Genomic DNA, 21904 nt, shown 5'->3' with positions numbered 1-21904 from the left:
AGTGCAACATTCAAACCTCAATCTACACTCTGTGTCAATCATACATCCAACAATTACAAAAAAACATACCAATGCAATACAACATTAAGAGGTGGGACATGCAACTTGTCACCACGGACAAACTTATTGTTTTTGTATTAGAAAAAGCAATAGAATTATTACATATGATCTATCGCAGAGGTGGATCTAAACACAATAATTCAAAAAGATCACATCCCCTTTGAGGTTTCTCAACCGGTTGCAACGTAAAAGGCTGATTTTGTCAACGTCTTCATCAGAAGAATAATAAGAGGTATGCTGCAAAACGGAGGAAATAAGTGCATAAATTGAATGCACTAACCTATCATGGTACTATATATAAAAACCATTGGTGTCCTTGCCGCATGCAACCCACACAGTAAAGATATTGTAAACAAACAAGAAATTGGTAGTGACACGTCCATTCCAAAATATAGAACTTTGCCCCACCCTAAAGAGTTGCCCCAAAGCGAGAGGTTTGTAAGGCCTAAAAGGGAAGAACCATGCTAACCAAGTATGCTGAATCAAAATCCAAAAGTGCATATGCTACAGTGACCCAAAGTGTCATAAAAGGCATGCACCTAAAAGCGTGGTCAACCCTTGTATATATAGTCCACTGCTTACAAAGGTTAGATAGTTGTACCGGAAATAACCAACACCATATCATGAGCGCAGGACTGTGGGAGAGACAGGGCCTGAATGAAATGGAAGGCCATTATTGTTTAGCATACCACTGACGTTACACACAAATCACCAACTTTCAAAAAAAGAGAAAGGAGGGCTCACCTGAACACAGGTAAATAAAGCCTGGAGGTCACCTGCCAATAGAGTGACAAATGGCAGCAACTCGACACTCTTTAAGTAGAGTTATCCCAATTAAGCTTCATAAGTATGGAAAATTGGTGTCCACATACCCTTTATGTATAAAATACTTCCAATCATGTGAATCACATGACAATATTTGTATCGGCCGTGTAACCTAAACAAGTGCCCTTTACAATGTAAATTAAAACGTCAATGTAGGGGCATGGCTGATCAGGTGAGAACCAAAAAAATCTGTCTCGTATTCATGACACCCCATAAAAGGTGAACTATGCAAGCCTGCATGTAGCTGAAAATAAACAGACTGGCTGTCAAAAAGGCTGTAGGCCGCCACAGAGGGCAAAGCACGGGAAATGCTACTGCCACTCATTGAATACGTGGGCTGAACCAAGAAAGAAAATGAGTGTACTCACTCGCACGGGGACTCTTACTGGAACGCCAGCTCTAGCCGAAGTGTACTGGCTACAATGGGACTTAATAGACTGCGCATGCCCAGAAACACAAGTCAACAAAAATACCGGTACAGCATGACACATTTGACGTGCAGCACGCCTCAGCTGAGACACGCTTTAGTGTTAGCGTGTAGTGTTTAGTGTTGGCTCAGCTGATGCGTCATGAGTCATGTGAACCAAATAATAACAACAAATTAAGACTGGAAGATTAAAAACATTTTTTAAATTAAATTTATTTAAATTGAACCACCATGAATTACATGGCGTCGTAGCAAATACAACATCAAATAGACAAGGCCTGAATGGAATACTCAGATGGTGTTGTCACCGATCACATGGGCCAGGATGGGCAGCCCCACAGCGGGAGACATAAAAGGACACCCCGACTCCAGGGAATTAAATGGAATACCCTCAAGCATTATAACTATTGGGAGCCATAATCATGGTGATTAGGCCGACCCAAAAGGAGAACAGGCAGGAATGGAAAAATGCGGAAGCATGATCGAAATCAACTTCCAAGTCTTATGACAGGAGAGGGCCAATTCTCTCACAAAAGAGAGGATAAGAAGAGGAAGGTAGAACCTGATGACATGGCTCTAACTGCAGTTGAAGTCTGATGATTCTTGCATATTGAGGCCTATGTGCAGTGTCTTCAAATTGAAGATCCACATTTATTCTTTGTAGGCCAATTTATTGGCCATTTGCACAGCCCCATTGGCAGAAATGTTTTCAATACAAAACCATGACAATTGTTCAACGTCATGGCCCATTTTAATGAAATGGAGGAGTAATGGTGCGGGTAATGTGCGCGTTCTAATTTTAGAACGATGTTCATTGATGTGCACATGGACCTCTCTTGAAGTTTTTCCAATATACATGTGACACGGGCATTGGATGGCATAAATAACATTCTTACTTTTACATGTAGTAAAAGTATGTAACTCCCACTTGTTACCCTCACTTGAAAACTCTGTCATTTTTTTTTAGAAAACTTGCAGGCCACGCATGAAACACAAGCATAATGGCCTCTTACTGGGTTGAGATTAATGTCTCTGATCAAATTGTATCGCAAGGGTAGTCTATTGGCCCGTGTTAGTTTCTGTCCCAAATGTTTGCTTTTTTTGAAAGCAAATAGAGGTTTTTGTAGCTTCGAACCGGTTGAATTGAGAATCCTCCAGTTCTTCAAAATGATAGCTGTGATAGTGTCACTATATTGGAAATAGGTGGAATCACAAACCATTTGCTGTTGATCTGGGCCTTTGATTTTAGCAGCGAGTAAAGCATTGCAATTAATATAGCAGACTCTTTTTCCTTGAATGTTTAACCAATTTTTTGGGACAGCCACATTGCAAAAGTCTAGCCTGTAGAACCTCGGCATGTTTATTAGAATGCATAATACTAGTGCCATTACGACATAGTCGTAAAAACATGCCATATGGGAGGTTGCGTAGCAAGCTTTAGGATGTTGACTCTCGTATTGGAGAGTAGTGTTCCTTTCCGTAGGTTTCCTGTAGAGTTCTGTCTGAGAAACCCTTCTTCATCATAGATGGATAAATCGAGGAAAGGAATACAGATGATTGAATGCTCAAAGGTGAAATGTATGTTAGAATCCACCTGTTTGAGCCAAGCTACGAACAACACCAGTGTGTCTACATTGCCCTCCCAAATAACAAGAATATCGTTTATATACCTACGATATAACTTGATGTGTCTGAGAAAAGGATTGATATTATTCAACACACTATTTTCTTCAAACAAAGCCATAAAAATGATGGCCAGATTGGGAGCAAAAGTGTATCCCATCGCAGTTCCTTTGATTTGTAAAAAATAAGTGTCCTTAAACTTGAAGAAACTATTAGCTAAAACCAATCCTGCACATGTTGTCAAAAACTCTGTTGGGACAACGTGAGGAGGGAGACGTCTATCCAACATGACACGCAGGCTGTGAATAGCTTTGTCTTTAGAATATTAATATAGAGGGCTTCTATATCTAATGTAACAAGGATTTGCTTGGTGGAATTAAAAGCCAATCCTTCTACAAGGTTGATGATATCCCTTGAATCTAACAAGAATGTAGGAGTAACCATTGCTATCGGTTTGATAAAGACATCAGTGTATTTAGACAATGGTTCTAAAATAGGACCACATCCAGATACAATTGGACGGCCCAATGGTTTCAAGGTGTCTTTATGCACTTTAGAGATGACATAGAATAAAGGAATTTGTTCTTCCGAGTGTTTAATGAATTCAAATTCCTTACTAGACAAGAAGCCCTCTTTTACAGCTCTTTCGCTAAGTTGGAGTTTTTTCTACTTAATCATGGCCGTTGGATCACTGATGATTTTTTGGATAATGGCCCAGAATATTAAGTAATCTGAGAACCTCCTGATCGTATAGCTCAGCATCCCACACAACTATGCTGCCCACCTTGTCAGCTGTTTTAATTACTATTGTAGAATCCTGAGCCAAGGGCTCTATAGCATGAAATTCAGCTGGTTTCGAATTCGGCCCCATAATGCTCCTTGGGTGCTCAATACATTTTTCTAATTCCTTGAGAATGTTTTTTGCTAAAGACAATACTTCCGGCTGAAGATCAAAAGAGTTTGACGTTAAAGGTGAAGGTTTCGCCAGTCCAGAAGTATCCGAAAAGTACACTCTCAATCTGACTTTTCTCAAGAAATTTTGAACCTCACTGGTAAGATGCATGGCGCTCAGGGTCTGGGTAGGAACAAACGAGAGACCTCATTTTAAAATAGACAGTTCCGGTTCCGTGAGAACTCACGGGGACAAGTTGAAAATAGGTAGAATCTCATTTACCAACGGTAAAACCGATTGCGTGTTTGGAAGTTCCGATGCCCTTGCGTCGGGGGCATTCTGCACCTGCATGTGATTCTGCATGTGGGTGGCTCTGCCTTGTTGGAAATTCCTGCGGCCTCTGTGGCCGCCCCTTCCTCAAAAAGAGTAATTCCCTGAATTGAAGTTAGCTAGCTAAATCCTCATTGCCCGAATTGCTCAAAGATGTATCCGAAAAGGTAACTCCTCTCCTCCTGCCAGCACCAGTATTCTGACCACCATGTTGTTTCCAGAATGTTTGGTAGCCAAAGTCTTCTGCCAGGCATGGGTAGATCACCTCTTTTTTGAACATGGAGATATCTTTTTTAAGTTTACTTGTCTTTTATTCAATAGTTATATTTTTAAATTCTTGAAATGATTTCTCTACTTGTTTATGTTTTGCTTCAATAATCAATGAATTTGTCAGAAAAGATTTTTCTTGCTCAAGAACTGTTTGTATAATTTTCTGACTCACTCTTTGGGCTGTGCTGATCGTTAAAACTAATAAATCATGGCTACACTTAGTTGCCACCTGACTAAATGCTACCTTATATTCTGTATCATCTAGGAATAAACAGGGAATAATCTTAACCTGTAATCCTTGTGGTATGATACTTGATTTAAGGTATTCTTTCAAGACGTGCCCATACATTTCAGTGCAACATTGTTTCTTTTTGAGCCTATGTAAGGCATCGCCTGAAATGCTATTTTCTTGATTAGGCAATTGGAGATTTTCAAAAAATTAAGGACCCTCTATGAGCTCTGCTATTTGGGCCTCTGTAAACGAAATGTTATATGATTCAGCCATGATGTGTCTGGACTCCACCAACTGTGATTTAACGGTGCATGCTCTGGGAGTACACCAAGGGGATTATAAAAAAAACACACTTGATCCCTGACAAGGGATACAACAACTCTTAAGTCACTGGTGCTTTCGTGGTCCTGCAAGGTGCTGCTGGCTTCTCTGTGCATCTTCTTCGGATTTGATGTTCCAGTGGTCGACTCTTCCTGCAGTCCGAAAACCCTCAACAGCAAGAGCACTGCGAGCACGGATGGAATATCGCTGGAGGATATGCGCTAATGCGGCCACTAACCGGCACCTGCAGCACCTTAGTAGCTGTTTGCTAGCAGGAAACGCCACAGGACACCAATCCAGAATCCGGTTCACGGAACACAGTTTAAGCAACAACTATTCCAATACGACTTAAAAAGGACAGTATATGGTTTCATCTACTGTGTAACTGTGACTGCACAAGGACTGATCAGGCAATGGTGTGCTGTGTAACTCCCGATTATGGCCACATGGGATTTAAGACCGTTTAACTCGGATAACCTTTGTTGTATTTCGTCGTGAACCTCCACTTTTGATATATGGAGTCCATCCCTTGCTGTTGATTTTCAAACGCTTCTTGGACCATTCAAACGACAAGTAGCGTCTGGACTACCAATTCATATGAATATGTGCCCTAAGCAATTATAATTGATATTTTGCTTTTTATCTATTTTCTCGTGTTTAACCAAGCAATAATCGGATTGTAGTTGTTACTAGATGAATTGTACCCTAAGCAACACCATGAGTGGGTTATTTTGGTTTTAGTAGACGGCAGACTACCCCTGAAGAATTTCTGTTTACTTTGTTTACACACACGTTCAGAAAGAAACGTGTTGGGAAAGTGATGAATGAATGAGTTTGTCTGAATTTGAATTAGAATGAATGTAGTGAGTTATTAAGTTGTTTTTTGGTGACACTTGCACAACACTACCCTGGAGCGACTTCAATCTTTATTCACTCCTGGTTTCACACTGCTTATTATTGTTTGGTATTTGTTGTGATTACTTTATATTTTTTTCTGTTTATTCTGCTGCTTTACCCCCAATTGTGAAAGGGTACCTGCTATTAGCATTTGCACTTTACACCAGTTGTCTGGTTATTGAAGTTTTTAATGTTGATGACGAATACATTCTAAGGTTTTTAATGATGATGAAAACTAATAAATGAGATATATTTTTGTAAATTTGTTTGGAATCTAGTCAATTTCTGGTGATTAATGTGGCAAGCATTGGGATACTAATTGAAAAGGGAACGCAATAAGCCCCTTGGCACTGTTTTGTTTGTTGTTCTAGGCTTTGCCTAATAAAATTATAGAGGATGTGCCAAGTAGAAGGCTCATAATCCTCTTACCTCCCCAAAGGTGTTTGTTTGTAGTCCCAAAACCCTCACCTTATATGCAAAATCCTGTTCATTCATAGCACTAAGCTGCCAATCACACAGGGGAGGAGTCCTCTAGGACTGCCTCCTGCCCAGTTGGAACTGGTTTCAGTCAGGCATGCCTGCTAACAAAGGACAGTGAAGTTTCGGACTCCTGCCTCACTTCCTGGTTTCCCAGACACAATGGAGCCTGGGCGGGCTTCAGGTCTGAAGCCTGGTAAAGGCAAGACACACAATGGACTCAAACCTGATATAAACAACAGAGTAACAGCCCAGAAGGAACTAACAAACAAGAAATGGCAAAAAAACAAGACAGGGCCCATTTTGGTAAAATGGTTACCCAAGGTAGTAAAGAGAAACCATACCACCAGTGATTCAAGTTAGTTAGTGTAACAAAAACTTACAATAGAAGTGGGATAAGGAGTTACTAGGTAACCCCCAGCACTCCACATAAGGTGGTGTGTGCTGGACCCACAAAGGAAAAAGATAAGTAAGGCAAAAGTTGTCCTGCTATTCTTGGGAACTGTAGTTCACAGAAGAAAATGTATTTAAACATTTGGAGGAGTCGAAGGGACTCCTCAGTGGCATTGCACAAAGGATGCTGTGCGGCACTATATAAAAAGCAGGGTACGACGTTGTTTCATCGCCAGCTATTACATCGCCAGGCTTTTGAACGTGCACATTACATCGTATGTGCTCATCAAATTTTTTAGGGGGGGTGGGAAAGGGCAAATAAGGGTTTGGGCGGGTGGGCAATAGTAAAAAATAAGTGTGGGTGGGATGTTTGGGGGGACCCCAGAGAGACAAGGCATGAGTGGGTGGCAAAAAGGCCCACTCACGCAGGAGGTCCCATATTCCAGCAAAGGGCTGGGGGGTCTCATAGTATAAAGGGAATTAGCACAGAAACTGAACATTCTCCCTAACACTTGCACCCCCCCCCCATCTCCAAATGCTGTTTGGTTTAATTTCCTTCTCATTGGTACAACAGCTCTGAATATACTTTTTGCAGAAGATCACAAGTTTCAACGTGCTGTCTTTACGGATTACCTAGCCTCTCTGACACCTCTATTTTATTTTAAAAACGGTGACAATATCCTTTAAATGCAATACAATGTTACATGCTTTGTAATATTTTTTGTTGTAAAATCTAGTGGGGTCGAGGAGTTGCAAAATCCTGTCTAATTCAACCGTTACTGTTATTGTTCATCTTTTGGGGATTTTCCTGAGTTGATAATACATTACATTACAATTCAGTTTAGCCAGTGCCAAGTTTCATGTCAGCCTGTTTTCATTTAATAATATAAGCCGTCAAACTACAATGATATCATCTGCAGAAAATCAATGTTCTTTGTACTATTATCTGTGTAAAATGTGAGTCCTGTAGTTCAGGAAAGAGATTACTTCATCATTATCCTCGCTGTAGCCCATAAAAGTACAGACAATAAGCATTCAAACTGTGTACAAATAGTTTGCAACACATAAACAGATTAATCTTGACACAATAAAGATGGTGAGTACTGATTTCAAATAAAATCTCATATAAAGAGTGGGGAAATACAGTAAATTAGTACCCGGCACACGCGGCTGAACAGGAATACTGTGTGGTGATTGGCTCATTTGCGAGCCATACCACACGGTATTCCCGTCCACGCTGTGCGTGCCGGCTACTCTGTTCCCGGCGAGGGGCGTGGCAGCCCCTCAGCCAATGAGGAGGCTCGAAACGGGGCAGGTAAGATTTTTTTTTCCCCCCAGCCTTTCCTCCCTCCTCCCTCCCCACCCCACTTACCTTCTATCCCGCAGTCTCCGGCAGGGGACGATGGAAACCTCCAGCCGTGTGGAGACACGGAGCGGGGCCATCCCCGCTCCAAGCCCCCACACTGCTGGAGTCTTCCATTGCCCCCCGCCGGAGACCGCGGTTCTTTTTTTTTTTTTTTCCTCCCCATCCCCTCCCTTCCGCCATCCCGACCCCACTTACCTTCTTTTTTCTTCTGGTCTCGGAAGCGAACGCGCTGGGAACACTTCTGCTCCCAGCGCGTCTGCTCCCGATGGCTGCCATGGAAAGGGAAAACGGACTACGTTTTCCCTTTCCATGGTGGTGGCCATTTTTTTAGCCGGTTTCTCAAAAAAGCAATTAGTACCCCGGTCTAACGGACCGGGGTACTAATGGCAATAAGCCACTCGGTGGCGGGCCAATACCGCCCCGAGGTAATGCCCCCGGGGCACCGTTAAGGATCTATCTACGCTCAGACCTATAACTCGCCCCGGGGGCATGACATGGGGCGGTATTGGCCCGTCACCTCGTGGCTTATTGCCACAATAACAATATAGATAATATCAATACAAAAGATCCTCAATAAAGTGCAAAATAGTCCAACAGAGCATTGCATAATTAAAAGAAACATTTGTGCACATCTATGCCACTACAAAGTCTTCCTCACACCAACAGAAAACACTGTAATCAAATGAAAGGTCTTTTATGAAATGTGGGTATACAGTTCAATATTGAGAGGCCAATTAATGATACAGTGGATCCACAATAAAGTGCAAAACAGTCTAAAATATCATTCAGTAATTCAAACACCCTCGTTACCCACATATATGCCACTAAATATTTTTACCCACTGTTGAAGCGGGGGTGAAGTTTCATGATTGCCTGTGTTTTGGTCATAAAGAAACAGAGATCAAGCCACTGCCACATTTGGATCAGATAACATAAGTAGACTGGCCAGTCCACATTGGCCAGAGCCTCTGGATTTGAGAAGTGACTTGATGGGCTGGGTCCTCCTCATGTGATAACGTGGGAAAAAAAGGAGAACAAGCATTTTTGACTTAATTGAATGAGGACAAAATGGAGAGAAACATTGATGGTTTTCCAAACGTGGCTATTTCTCTGGTTGTGACAAAATGACTACTGATCTGCAAGAGTGCATGGTTGAGTAGTGGGTAAGTGCACACTTAGCTGCACACTAAATGAGCATTGAGCCCAATCAGAAAGCTGAAACAGAGACAGCCTGAAGGGTCTACCTCCTTTGCCGTTGGGGTAAGGCGGGTCAAGTGCAGGTAATATTCTTCAGGAGGGGTGTGAGGTAATAGCAGTTGGAACCCAATAAACCTTAAAGGCAATAGACCAAAATAAAGGAATGCCCAACCAAGGTTCGATTACCTCATTACAAATACGGTGATGCAGTAAAAATGGCAATAAAGTGGTGGTAATCCATTACTGCCACTTTACCCCCAGATGACCGCACCATGGTACTTTAAGTTATGTGGTAAGGTTGAGGTTTTACATCCAGAAAGATTGTGAGGGTAAATATTCCAGCATACTGCCAAAGCTCAGCCAATTTACCACACGGTATTACCGTTCATGGTAAATTCGAAAAGAAAATCCCCATGGAGTCCTATGGACTCATAAAATGGAGATTTACACTGGCTTACCACCAGTCATGATCTTGTGGTAATGCCCTATGATGGAGTGGCAGCATTGGTAACTGAGATTGGTGTTAATTCTGCAAATGTACTGCCAGATAATGGTCAAACCTATGATGAGGCCTGTAGACCTTTCATTAAACCCACCCCTGGAAAATGTGAGTACTTTAGAAGGGGTGTTCAGACATGAAATTGTATGTCACTGTTTAACAGGCACGGGCAATCCCAACAGTTTGGGCTCTTTTGTGTGCATCTAATAGCATTGGCTGCGAAATGCCTAATACTTCATACACATGGTCGATCAATGGGTGGGCAAATCAAACACCTACAAACTTTGTGTCGTCTCCAACATACAACACACACCTACAATCCGAAGAGATGCAACAAAATGCACCAAAATGGAAGCGCCTGCAACTTCAAGTAGTCCGTTCTGGGCTCTGCTTAGCTTGGCTCTGCTTGGCTGCAAGATAAGCTAACAATCAAAAGAGCGTTTGCCACTGCACCTGCAAGGAAAACATAGGTTTCAGCTCTGCGCTACTAAAAAGAAAATGAATATCCCGAAACGTGATTGTCCTAATTGTGGTCAATTACAGATGGATGAAATCCTGATTCCACCTCAATGGGACACAAACATGTGATTGGATTGCATTATGTGCTCAGTCAGCAGCATTCGCTCAACCCAGCTATCTATCCTAGCTAGAAAAGCTAACATTTTTCCCTCGCCTCTAACCTGCCTCTGTCCCTCACTTCCTCTGCCTCCACTCTAGCACGTCACCCATCATGGTCACATCCTAAGCGCAGCTGGCCGTACTGTAAACCTGCACTTAAAAATAAATGTCCAATGTTGGTTGTCCTTAATCTATGTATGTCCACTTATTGGGGTGCAGCCTTGGAGCATCAGCAAAGGTTCAGAGATAGTGTGGGGCATTCCTGTCCTGGTGCTAAAATGCTGCTTTGCCTCCAGATTGGAGAGCGATGCCTGCTGACTGGAACAAAAGCAACCCTGATAAAACAAGATGCATGTTACGCCTGCTTTCAGAGTGTCCCTTCCAGGAAAGCGCTACACCAGCGACCACTGCTGCACAAGCAAGCCAATAATATTGGTGGTGGGTGGTCATTGGGGGACGTGCAATCTCTCCACAGTTTGTTTGTGCAGGTAACTGGCATAAAGCCTAGCTTCATCAAAGAATGGCCAAGAAACCACCTTGGGTTGACCTGGAAATACTTTCCAGGAGCTGAGCCTGCACACTTACTGACATTCTGTTCTACTGTCCCGTGGAGGGTATTGGAGGAGAGTTAAAGTCTCCTGTGTCTTCAGGTGAAGACAGAACAAGAGTTCAACCTCATGTCTTTGTCGGGTTCTCATGGTCGCTTTCTGGAGGAGATATGCTCCTCTTCCGCATACCTGGAGACATTCTGAGCGGAGCTGACAGTGCGGCACACATCAAGCGGGAGGCTGTTCCTCCCTCTCTTACTCGCCTAGGCTGATGACCATGGAGCCCGGTTACACCGATTCAGAGGTGCACTACCAGGGACTACCACGCATCTGACGACATGATTTCCTTCGGATGCGATTGCCTGTTTTACTGACATTATACAGTACTCAATCACTCCATAACAACTGGCAACGGGCACACCTGTCCTTTTTGGGTTCAGCATAGGATTTATCACAGGGTCTTGCTATTATTGCCCTGATGAAGGCAGAGCGGTCTCTTCAGCTGTGAAGAGCATCCTTTTCACCTAATTGGTACCGCCGAAACGCATCACTGTCTAGAGGGGATTGGAGGTCCCTCACAAAGTATCTGATTGAAATTGGACCTCTCACTTATACTTATACATGAATTATTGTTTCTTCAGTGAGTCAGGATGTACATAAACTGGTGTCTAGAAACTCAGCCGATTTCCTGATATCACTGTCTATTCATTTATTTGCTCTCTCATTATTATTGTTTTTTTCTTCACCCTCATGCGTTGGCAGACCCCACCCCATTGTACAACAATATTTACACTGGGGTTTCATAGGTATTCACGATGACCATACGATATTGAAAAAAGTATTTGTTACCTTTTTTCTTATTTTGACTAGTTCGACGTCGCCACATTGTGGGAAATACTACATTTATTTCTTATCATGTTTTAATGATTTTTCTGTTCTCCCTTTTCTAACTTTGAAAACAATTCTTTTTTTGTCTTGCTTCATTGTGCTTTAATTTTTCAATATATGTTTAGAAGGAAAATAAATTTTAAAAAAATGTCTAAGTATGTACAAAATGTTTTATTGACTGTATATCCCCTCATGGTTTTGGGCGCTGATTTCACTTGATGCACGAATTTTCAATATAAAATCTTGTTTCAAATTCATACAAACTTAAATGATTCTCTTTGATGTTCTGGATTGTGATGTATATAAACTATATGTAGATGCAATTACCCTAATGGGTTATATAGGTTTGGACCAGAGGTAGGACTATAATTCATTTACACCTCCCTATAGGCCAATCTACACATGTACCAGTACCTTGTGTTAAATATTAGTTCTTTCTGCCCTCTCACTGGTACGACAGCCCATGGGCACAACCACAGCCACAACAGTGTGGCTTTTTTCTTTGCTGAATGGCTTCTCATAGTCGCCTGGAGGTGGAGGGGGCATACATTGCTCACCAGCTGCCGATGGGAAGTTGAACATTTAAGCTCTATTATGTTTCAATCAAGGAGGTGGCTTATCAATGATACACAAATTCAAGCGTAACCTGCAAACATGCCCTGGGGGCTTCACTGCCCTACCTGTAATACTCACCAGCCACACCTTGCATCTTTGCTATGTGGTCTTTGTGCTTCAGAACAGGTGAAAAGCCGCAGGGTCATAATTGCGCAAAAGCAACAGAAATGCTTGCTTACTATTTCTCAAGCAGGTGGAATGTTTAAATGACAGCTCCCAAGCAGTAAGAAGGAACTTCTACAAGCAGTTAATTTATTCTGGAAGCATTGACATTGATTTTCCCATTGTTTTTTTTGTTTTTTTCAAATCAGGTCCATAATTTTTACTAACAGATAGGATTGGCACACAGTTTTGTGTCTGGGTGTCTTTATGACTGAAAAGCTGCATAACGCATAGAAGATTTCTTTAGGCTGATATCATTTTGTATTCATATATTTGTATTCTTCTGTTTCAAATAGGGTAAACAAAGATACCATCAAACTATTTTACTATACTATATTTTACTTACTATAAATCCTACTTGCACACAGAGGACAGTGCTCACGTCTTTAGACCTGACATCCTCCCAGACGTGAGCACTGTGGGGTTTCATGTCTTAGTGCAAGTTTCTTATTTGAACACTTTACATTTGGTTTAAAAGCGGTGGGGAAGGAAAACAACAGAAAGAGAATGCGTCGAAGGACAAAAATAGAGGTGGGGTGAGCCAGACAATTTAAGGTATCACAACATTGCTGATTTTGTGTTGTAAGACATAGATACACATTAAAACTGATTTAAAAAGGATGAGCAACAGCCCTAGCTAGAAGATCACAAGTTTTAACGTGCTGTCTTTACGGATTACCTAGCCTCTCTGAAACCTCTATTTTATTTTAAAAACGGTGACAATATCCTTTAAATGCAATACAATGTTACATGCTTTGTAATATTTTTTGTTGTAAAATCTAGTGGGGTCGAGGAGTTGCAAAATCCTGTCTAATTCAACCGTTACTGTTATTGTTCATCTTTTGGGGATTTTCCTGAGTTGATAATACATTACATTACAATTCAGTTTAGCCAGTGCCAAGTTTCATGTCAGCCTGTTTTCATTTAATAATATAAGCCGTCAAACTACAATGATATCATCTGCAGAAAATCAATGTTCTTTGTACTATTATCTGTGTAAAATGTGAGTCCTGTAGTTCAGGAAAGAGATTACTTCATCATTATCCTCGCTGTAGCCCATAAAAGTACAGACAATAAGCATTCAAACTGTGTACAAATAGTTTGCAACACATAAACAGATTAATCTTGACACAATAAAGATGGTGAGTACTGATTTCAAATAAAATCTCATATAAAGAGTGGGGAAATACAGTAAATTAGTACCCGGCACACGCGGCTGAACAGGAATACTGTGTGGTGATTGGCTCATTTGCGAGCCATACCACACGGTATTCCCGTCCACGCTGTGCGTGCCGGCTACTCTGTTCCCGGCGAGGGGCGTGGCAGCCCCTCAGCCAATGAGGAGGCTCGAAACGGGGCAGGTAAGATTTTTTTTTTCCCCCAGCCTTTCCTCCGTCCTCCCTCCCCACCCCACTTACCTTCTATCCCGCAGTCTCCGGCAGGGGACGATGGAAACCTCCAGCCGTGTGGAGACACGGAGCGGGGCCATCCCCGCTCCAAGCCCCCACACTGCTGGAGTCTTCAATCGCCCCCCGCCGGAGACCGCGGTTCCTTTTTTTTTTTTTTTTTTTTCCTCCCCATCCCCTCCCTTCCGCCATCCCGACCCCACTTACCTTCTTTTTTGTTCTGGTCTCGGAAGCGAACGCGCTGGGAACACTTCTGCTCCCAGCGCGTCTGCTCCCGATGGCTGCCATGGAAAGGGAAAACGGACTACGTTTTCCCTTTCCATGGTGGTGGCCATTTTTTTAGCCGGTTTTTAAAAAAAGCAATTAGTACCCCGGTCTAACGGACCGGGGTACTAATGGCAATAAGCCACTCGGTGGCGGGCCAATACCGCCCCGAGGTAATGCCCCCGGGGCACCATTAAGGACCTATCTACGCTCAGACCTATAACTCGCCCCGGGGGCATTACATGGGGCGGTATTGGCCCGTCATCTCATGGCTTATTGCTACAATAACAATATAGATAATATCAATACAAAAGATCCTCAATAAAGTGCAAAATAGTCCAACAGAGCATTGCATAATTAAAAGAAACATTTGTGCACATCTATGCCACTACAAAGTCTTCCTCACACCAACAGAAAACACTGTAATCAAATGAAAGGTCTTTTATGAAATGTGGGTATACAGTTCAATATTGAGAGGCCAATTAATGATACAGTGGATCCACAATAAAGTGCAAAACAGTCTAAAATATCATTCAGTAATTCAAACACCCTCGTTACCCACATATATGCCACTAAATATTTTTACCCACTGTTGAAGCGGGGGTGAAGTTTCATGATTGCCTGTGTTTTGGTCATAAAGAAACATAGAGATCAAGCCACTGCCACATTTGGATCAGATAACATAAGTAGACTGGCCAGTCCACATTGGCCAGAGCCTCTGGATTTGAGAAGTGGTTTGATGGGTTGGGTCCTCCTCATGTGATAACGTGGGGAAAAAAGGAGAACAAGCATTTTTGACTTAATTGAATGAGGACAAAATGGAGAGAAACATTGATGGTTTTCCAAACGTGGCTATTTCTCTGGTTGTGACAAAATGACTACTGATCTGCAAGAGTGCATGGTTGAGTAGTGGGTAAGTGCACACTCAGCTGCACACTAAATGAGCATTGAGCCCAATCAGAAAGCTGAAACAGAGACAGCCTGAAGGGTCTACCTCCTTTGCCGTTGGGGTAAGGCGGGTCAAGTGCAGGTAATACTCTTCAGGAGGGGTGTGAGGTAATAGCAGTTGGAACCCAATAAACCTTAAAGGCAATAGACCAAAATAAAGGAATGCCCAACCAAGGTTCGATTACCTCATTACAAATACGGCGATGCAGTAAAAATGGCAATAAAGTGGTGGTAATCCATTACTGCCACTTTACCCCCAGATGACCGCACCATGGTACTTTAAGTTATGTGGTAAGGTTGAGGTTTTACATCCAGAAAGATTGTGAGGGTAAATATTCCAGCATACTGCCAAAGCTCAGCCAATTTACCACACGGTATTACCGTTCATGGTAAATTCGAAAAGAAAATCCGCATGGAGTCCTATGGACTCATAAAATGGAGATTTACACTGGCTTACCACCAGTCATGATCTTGTGGTAATGCCCTATGATGGAGTGGCAGCATTGGTAACTGAGATTGGTGGTAATTCTGCAAATGTACTGCCAGGTAATGGTCAAACCTATGATGAGGCCTGTAGACCTTTCATTAAACCCACCCCTGGAAAATGTGAGTACTTTAGAAGGGGTGTTCAGACATGAAATTGTATGTCACTGTTTAACAGGCACGGGCAATCCCAACAGATTGGGCTCTTTTGTGTGCATCTAATAGCATTGGCTGCGAAATGCCTAATACTTCATACACATGGTCGATCAATGGGTGGGCAAATCAAACACCTACAAACTTTGTGTCGTCTCCAACATACGACACACACCTACAATCCGAAGAGATGCAACAAAATGCACCAAAATGGAAGCGCCTGCAACTTCAAGTAGTCCGTTCTGGGCTCTGCTTAGCTTGGCTCTGCTTGGCTGCAAGATAAGCTAGCAATCAAAAGAGCGTTTGCCACTGCACCTGCAAGGAAAACATAGGTTTCAGCTCTGCGCTACTAAAAAGAAAATGAATATCCCGAAACGTGATTGTCCTAATTGTGGTCAATTACAGATGGATGAAATCCTGATTCCACCTCAATGGGACACAAACATGTGATTAGATTGCATTCTGTGCTCAGTCAGCAGCATTCGCTCAACCCAGCTATCTATCCTAGCTAGAAAAGCTAACATTTTTCCCTCGCCTCTAACCTGCCTCTGTCCCTCACTTCCTCTGCCTCCACGCTAGCACGTCACCCATCATGGTCACATCCTAAGCGCAGCTGGCCGTACTGTAAACCTGCACTTAAAAATAAATGTCCAATGTTGGTTGTCCTTAATCTATGTATGTCCACTTAATGGGGTGCAGCCTTGGAGCATCAGCAAAGGTTCAGAGATAGTGTGGGGCATTCCTGTCCTGGTGCTAAAATGCTGCCTTGCCTCCAGATTGGCGAGCGATGCCTGCTGACTGGAACAAAAGCAACCCTGAGAAAACAAGATGCATGTTACGCCTGCTTTAAGAGTGTCCCTTCCAGGAAAGCGCTACACCAGCGACCACTGCTGCACAAGCAAGCCAATAATATTGGTGGTGGGTGGTCATTGGGGGACGTGCAATCTCTCCACAGTTTGTTTGTGCAGGTAACTGGCATAAAGCCTAGCTTCATCAAAGAATGGCCAAGAAACCACCTTGGGTTGACCTGGAAATACTTTCCAGGAGCTGAGCCTGCACACTTACTGACATTCTGTTCTACTGTCCCGTGGAGGGTATTGGAGGAGAGTTAAAGTCTCCTGTGTCTTCAGGTGAAGACAGAACAAGAGTTCAACCTCATGTCTTTGTCGGGTTCTCATAGTCGCTTTCTGGAGGAGATATGCTCCTCTTCCGCATACCTGGAGACATTCGGAGCGGAGCTGACAGCGCGGCACACATCAAGCGGGAGGCTGTTCCTCCCTCTCTTACTCGCCCAGGCTGATGACCATGGAGCCCGGTTACACCGATTAAGAGGTGCACTACCAGGGACTACCACGCATCTGACGACATGATTTCCTTCGGATGCGATTGCCTGTTTTACTGACATTATACAGTACTCAATCACTCCATAACAACTGGCAACGGGCACACCTGTCCTTTTTGGGTTCAGCATAGGATTTATCACAGGGTCTTGCTATTATTGCCCTGATGAAGGCGGAGCGGTCTCTTCAGCTGTGAAGAGCATCCTTTTCACCTAATTGGTACCGCCGAAACGCATCACTGTCTAGAGGCGATTGGAGGTCCCTCACAAAGTATCTGATTGAAATTGGACCTCTCACTTATACTTATACATGAATTATTGTTTCTTCAGTGAGTCAGGATGTACATAAACTGGTGTCTAGAAACTCAGCCGATTTCCTGATATCACTGTATATTCATTTATTTGCTCTCTCATTATTATTGTTTTTTTCATCACCCTCATGCGTTGGCAGACCCCACCCCATTGTACAACAATATTTACACTGGGGTTTCATAGGTATTCACGATGACCATACGATATTGAAAAAAGTATTTGTTACCTTTTTTCTTATTTTGACTAGTTCGACGTCGCCACATTGTGGGAAATACTACATTTATTTCTTATCATGTTTTAATGATTTTTCTGTTCTCCCTTTTCTAACTTTGAAAACAATTCTTTTTTTGTCTTGCTTCATTGTGCTTTAATTTTTCAATATATGTTTAGAAGGAAAATAAATTTTAAAAAAATGTCTAAGTATGTACAAAATGTTTTATTGACTGTATATCCCCTCATGGTTTTGGGCGCTGATTTCACTTGATGCACGAATTTTCAATATAAAATCTTGTTTCAAATTCATACAAACTTAAATGATTCTCTTTGATGTTCTGGATGGTGATGTATATAAACTATATGTAGATGCAATTACCCTAATGGGTTATATAGGTTTGGACCAGAGGTAGGACTATAATTCATTTACACCTCCCTATAGGCCAATCTACACACGTACCAGTACCTTGTGTTAAATATTAGTTCTTTCTGCCCTCTCACTGGTACGACAGCCCATGGGCACAACCACAGCCACAACAGTGTGGCTTTTTTCTTTGCTGAATGGGTTCTCATAGCCGCCTGGAGGTGGAGGGGGCATACATTGCTCACCAGCTGCCGATGGGAAGTTGAACATTTAAGCTCTATTATGTTTCAATCAAGGAGGTGGCTTATCAATGATACACAAATTCAAGCGTAACCTGCAAACATGCCCTGGGGGCTTCACTGCCCTACCTGTAATACTCACCAGCCACACCTTGCATCTTTGCTATGTGGTCTTTGTGCTTCAGAACAGGTGAAAAGCCGCAGGGTCATAATTGCGCAAAAGCAACAGAAATGTTTGCTTACTATTTCTCAAGCAGGTGGAATGTTTAAATGACAGCTCCCAAGCAGTAAGAAGGAACTTCTACAAGCAGTTAATTTATTCTGGAAGCATTGACATTTATTTTCCCATTGTTTTTTTTGTTTTTTTCAAATCAGGTCCATCATTTTTACTAACAGATAGGATTGGCACACAGTTTTGTGTCTGGGTGTCTTTATGACTGAAAAGCTGCATAACGCATAGAAGATTTTTTTTAAATTACATTTATAAAGCGCTCACACAGCCCGCAGGCATCGAGGCGCTGTTAGAGGAATAGTTTTTTTGTCTTAGTTACGTATTTATAACGCGCTTAAAAACCCAGAGGTTTCTAAGCGCGGACCCGGGGATCGAACCTGTGTTGCTTCATGTCGTCTTGCTTCCAAGACGCGCACGCTGCCGCTGAGCTATCCTCCCGGGACATTTCTTTAGGCTGATATCATTTTGTATTCATATATTTGTATTCTTCTGTTTCAAATAGGGTAAACAAAGATACCATCAAACTATTTTACTATACTATATTTTACTTACTATAAATCCTACTTGCACACAGAGGACAGTGCTCACGTCTTTAGACCTGACATCCTCCCAGACGTGAACACTGTGGGGTTTCATGTCTTAGTGCAAGTTTCTTATTTGAACACTTTACATTTGGTTTAAAAGCGGTGGGGAAGGAAAACAACAGAAAGGGAATGCGTCGAAGGACAAAAATAGAGGTGGGGTGAGCCAGACAATTTAAGGTATCACAACATTGCTGATTTTGTGTTGTAAGACATAGATACACATTAAAACTGATTTAAAAAGGATGAGCAACAGCCCTAGCTATAATATATTTTTAAAAAATAAAGAAATGAAACGCAGAAGGTATAGAAATGACTGCTCTCGAAAGTATTGTACATTACTTTAGCTATTTAAAAAAAGATTACACTCACATGATTGAATGTATCAATTTATTTGGAAGGTGCATGGTATCTTTCCTATTCAAAGATCGCTAGTTTCGGCTTGTTTCCAGTGATCTTTCTTAGAGACAGTCATCCAAGGTGGCTGCCTCCATGGAAGAGCTCAAAGAGCTCAAAGAGTTCTAAAACGGGCAGGAATGGGTGGGATTAGACATAGGGATTAGCATGGCTAGGGGCAGGGAATGAGAGCGATTAAATTACCTAACAACTGTGTATCCCTCCTCAAATGTCATCTCCATTGGAAAAGCATTACAGGCCCTCATTCAAAGCTCATATTTGAAGCTCTTATTTTAATGACAATAGTTTCGACTTAAGGGTAGCGCTTTCAGCTCCACCTATTAGCCCAAACAAAAAATTAAAAGTTTTGAAGAACACGCTGGAAAAAAGGAATTAGCTGTCACTATGCTTCCAGAAAGTGTACCATAGAACTGGACTTCTTGACAGTGCCTAAATATTGCCTTAGGGAGTTCAAGAGCTTTGACAGCTCTGTAAGTCTTGTATGACTTGGCTCAAATGGGTTTTTCTACTTTAACATTTCAGGTGATAGATTTTTTTCAAGCCCTTTAACCCCACCATAACTTTACTGGTGTTTGCTAAACATGCCCAAATGCTCCAACCCAAGACTGTCAGACTACATTACACTGATGATCCCCAATGAGGGTGAAACGGGTATGTAGGTGTCTACAGTCTTGAGAAATGTCTGTCTTGGGTTGATTAAGCTATTTATAAATGTGCACTGCCCTGTAAGAAAACCCCACTTTCTGGATCAAAAGACTTGCATTTGGACTAATTTCCACCCGCAATGTCTTGCTGATATTTCTCTGAACTATAGGTGAACTTCAAGTGATTGTTACTAGATGGTGTTGTGGCATGTGTGACTTGGCTCAAATGGATGGATTATTCGACTTTTTAATTTTAAGTGAAACTTTTTTTTCAAGCCTTTCACGACCCGCCATAACTTTGCTGGTGTTTGCTACACGTGCCCCAATGCCCAACCACCCCAAGAAGAACAAGACTTCCAGACTGTACTACACTAATGAGCCTTACTAAGGGTGAAACCAGCCATATAGTAGTCTGTAGGCTTGAGAAAAGTCTGCCTTGGTTTGATTACGCTATGTATAAAGTAGCACTGGGCTGTAAGAGAAGGGCAATTTTTGCGAGCAAAAGGCTTGTGTTTGGGCTAATTTGCATACCCACAATGCCTTGCGGATGTGGCTTTGACCTGGAGGTGAACTTCCAGCGATGGCTTTTAGCTTGTTTGTGTCATGTAACTGTGCTCTAATGGATTATTCTACTTTCACATTTCAATATATATTTACTGAATACATGCATATCACTAATGAATACAGGTCTGCAATGTATTCATTTTAATGTGTAATGAAGTAGTCTGCTGCCTGAAATATCCATGAATAATTTGCCCCCTCGTTTTTTGTGGGAACTTGGATGTAACTCTGAAAACTGGTCTTCCTGCTGGCACCTACTGTGATGTCATCTCGGGTCAAAAAGAAAATGGGCTCTGCACCGGGAAACAGATCAATGTTGGCAGGAACAGCTCTGCCCGATTTCAAATCAGCAACACGGCTGATGATCCATTTGTTGCTATTCATGTGGGCCACAAGTTATAAACAATACAAGGGAAATAAAGCAATCTTGCATGGTAAAATTATGCTTTTTTTACATCAATAATGAAAAATACATTTAAAAAAACAGTAGGCTGTTTTTTGTAATTCTTTCATTATAACTATAACTTTTAAGATATCAAAATATTGCTGCCCATACTGCAAGATTCCATCTTTCATTTACTCCTTTAACAATTGGAAGTAGGGCTACCATTGTTCTTCCCACTGAAACAAGCACTGGCAAAGCCAAGTTCTCACTGGTGTATAGTCACTGTATGTGTCGGCTTTTGACGTCTTATGGTCATGCTCAGATGCTCTCACCATTTGTCAGCTATTGCCATGGTATTTCCAGGAACACCATAGTGTGTCAGATGTTGTCTGACTATGCTTTGGAACTCCTATCTAATGGATAGGTATTGCTACCATGTAGCAGGAAATTCCATCAAAAGGCCACATACTCACACCATTTCCAGATGTTCACCATAGAACGTATTGTTCTCCCACCATTGCCATTTACTGTCATTAAACTCCAAGGTTCTCATATGACATATCAGTAAATGCCCAATTAGCATACAGTGTCAAGTCCATGTATGCTCAGTTAGCAGAATAAGTACCGGCCACTTAGGGCCTCAATGCCAGATTCCATTATGCCCAGTTAACACAGCAAGTGTTGGATTCCATTAGCACATCAAGGCCAACATTGCCAGCTTCC

General features: G+C 42.1%; 1 protein-coding gene across 1 annotated transcript in view; it reads left to right on the top strand.

Annotated features, from left to right (window-relative positions):
- LOC138560969 (pancreatic alpha-amylase-like) overlaps positions 1-21198 on the top strand; it is a 200509-nt gene extending 179311 nt beyond the window's left edge. The window contains exon 12 of the mRNA XM_069642753.1: positions 21011-21198. Within this exon, the coding sequence (XP_069498854.1) occupies positions 21011-21198 (188 nt within the window). The remainder of the gene's footprint in view (positions 1-21010) is intronic.
- The last annotated feature ends 706 nt before the right edge of the window (positions 21199-21904 follow it).

This window comes from Ambystoma mexicanum, chromosome 1q (genome assembly GCF_040938575.1).
Source record: "Ambystoma mexicanum isolate Mex_15411 chromosome 1q, UKY_AmexF1_1, whole genome shotgun sequence".
Taxonomy (NCBI): domain Eukaryota; kingdom Metazoa; phylum Chordata; class Amphibia; order Caudata; family Ambystomatidae; genus Ambystoma; species Ambystoma mexicanum.
Note: the sequence above shows the minus strand (reverse complement) of the source record. Positions and strands in the feature narration are given on the sequence as shown.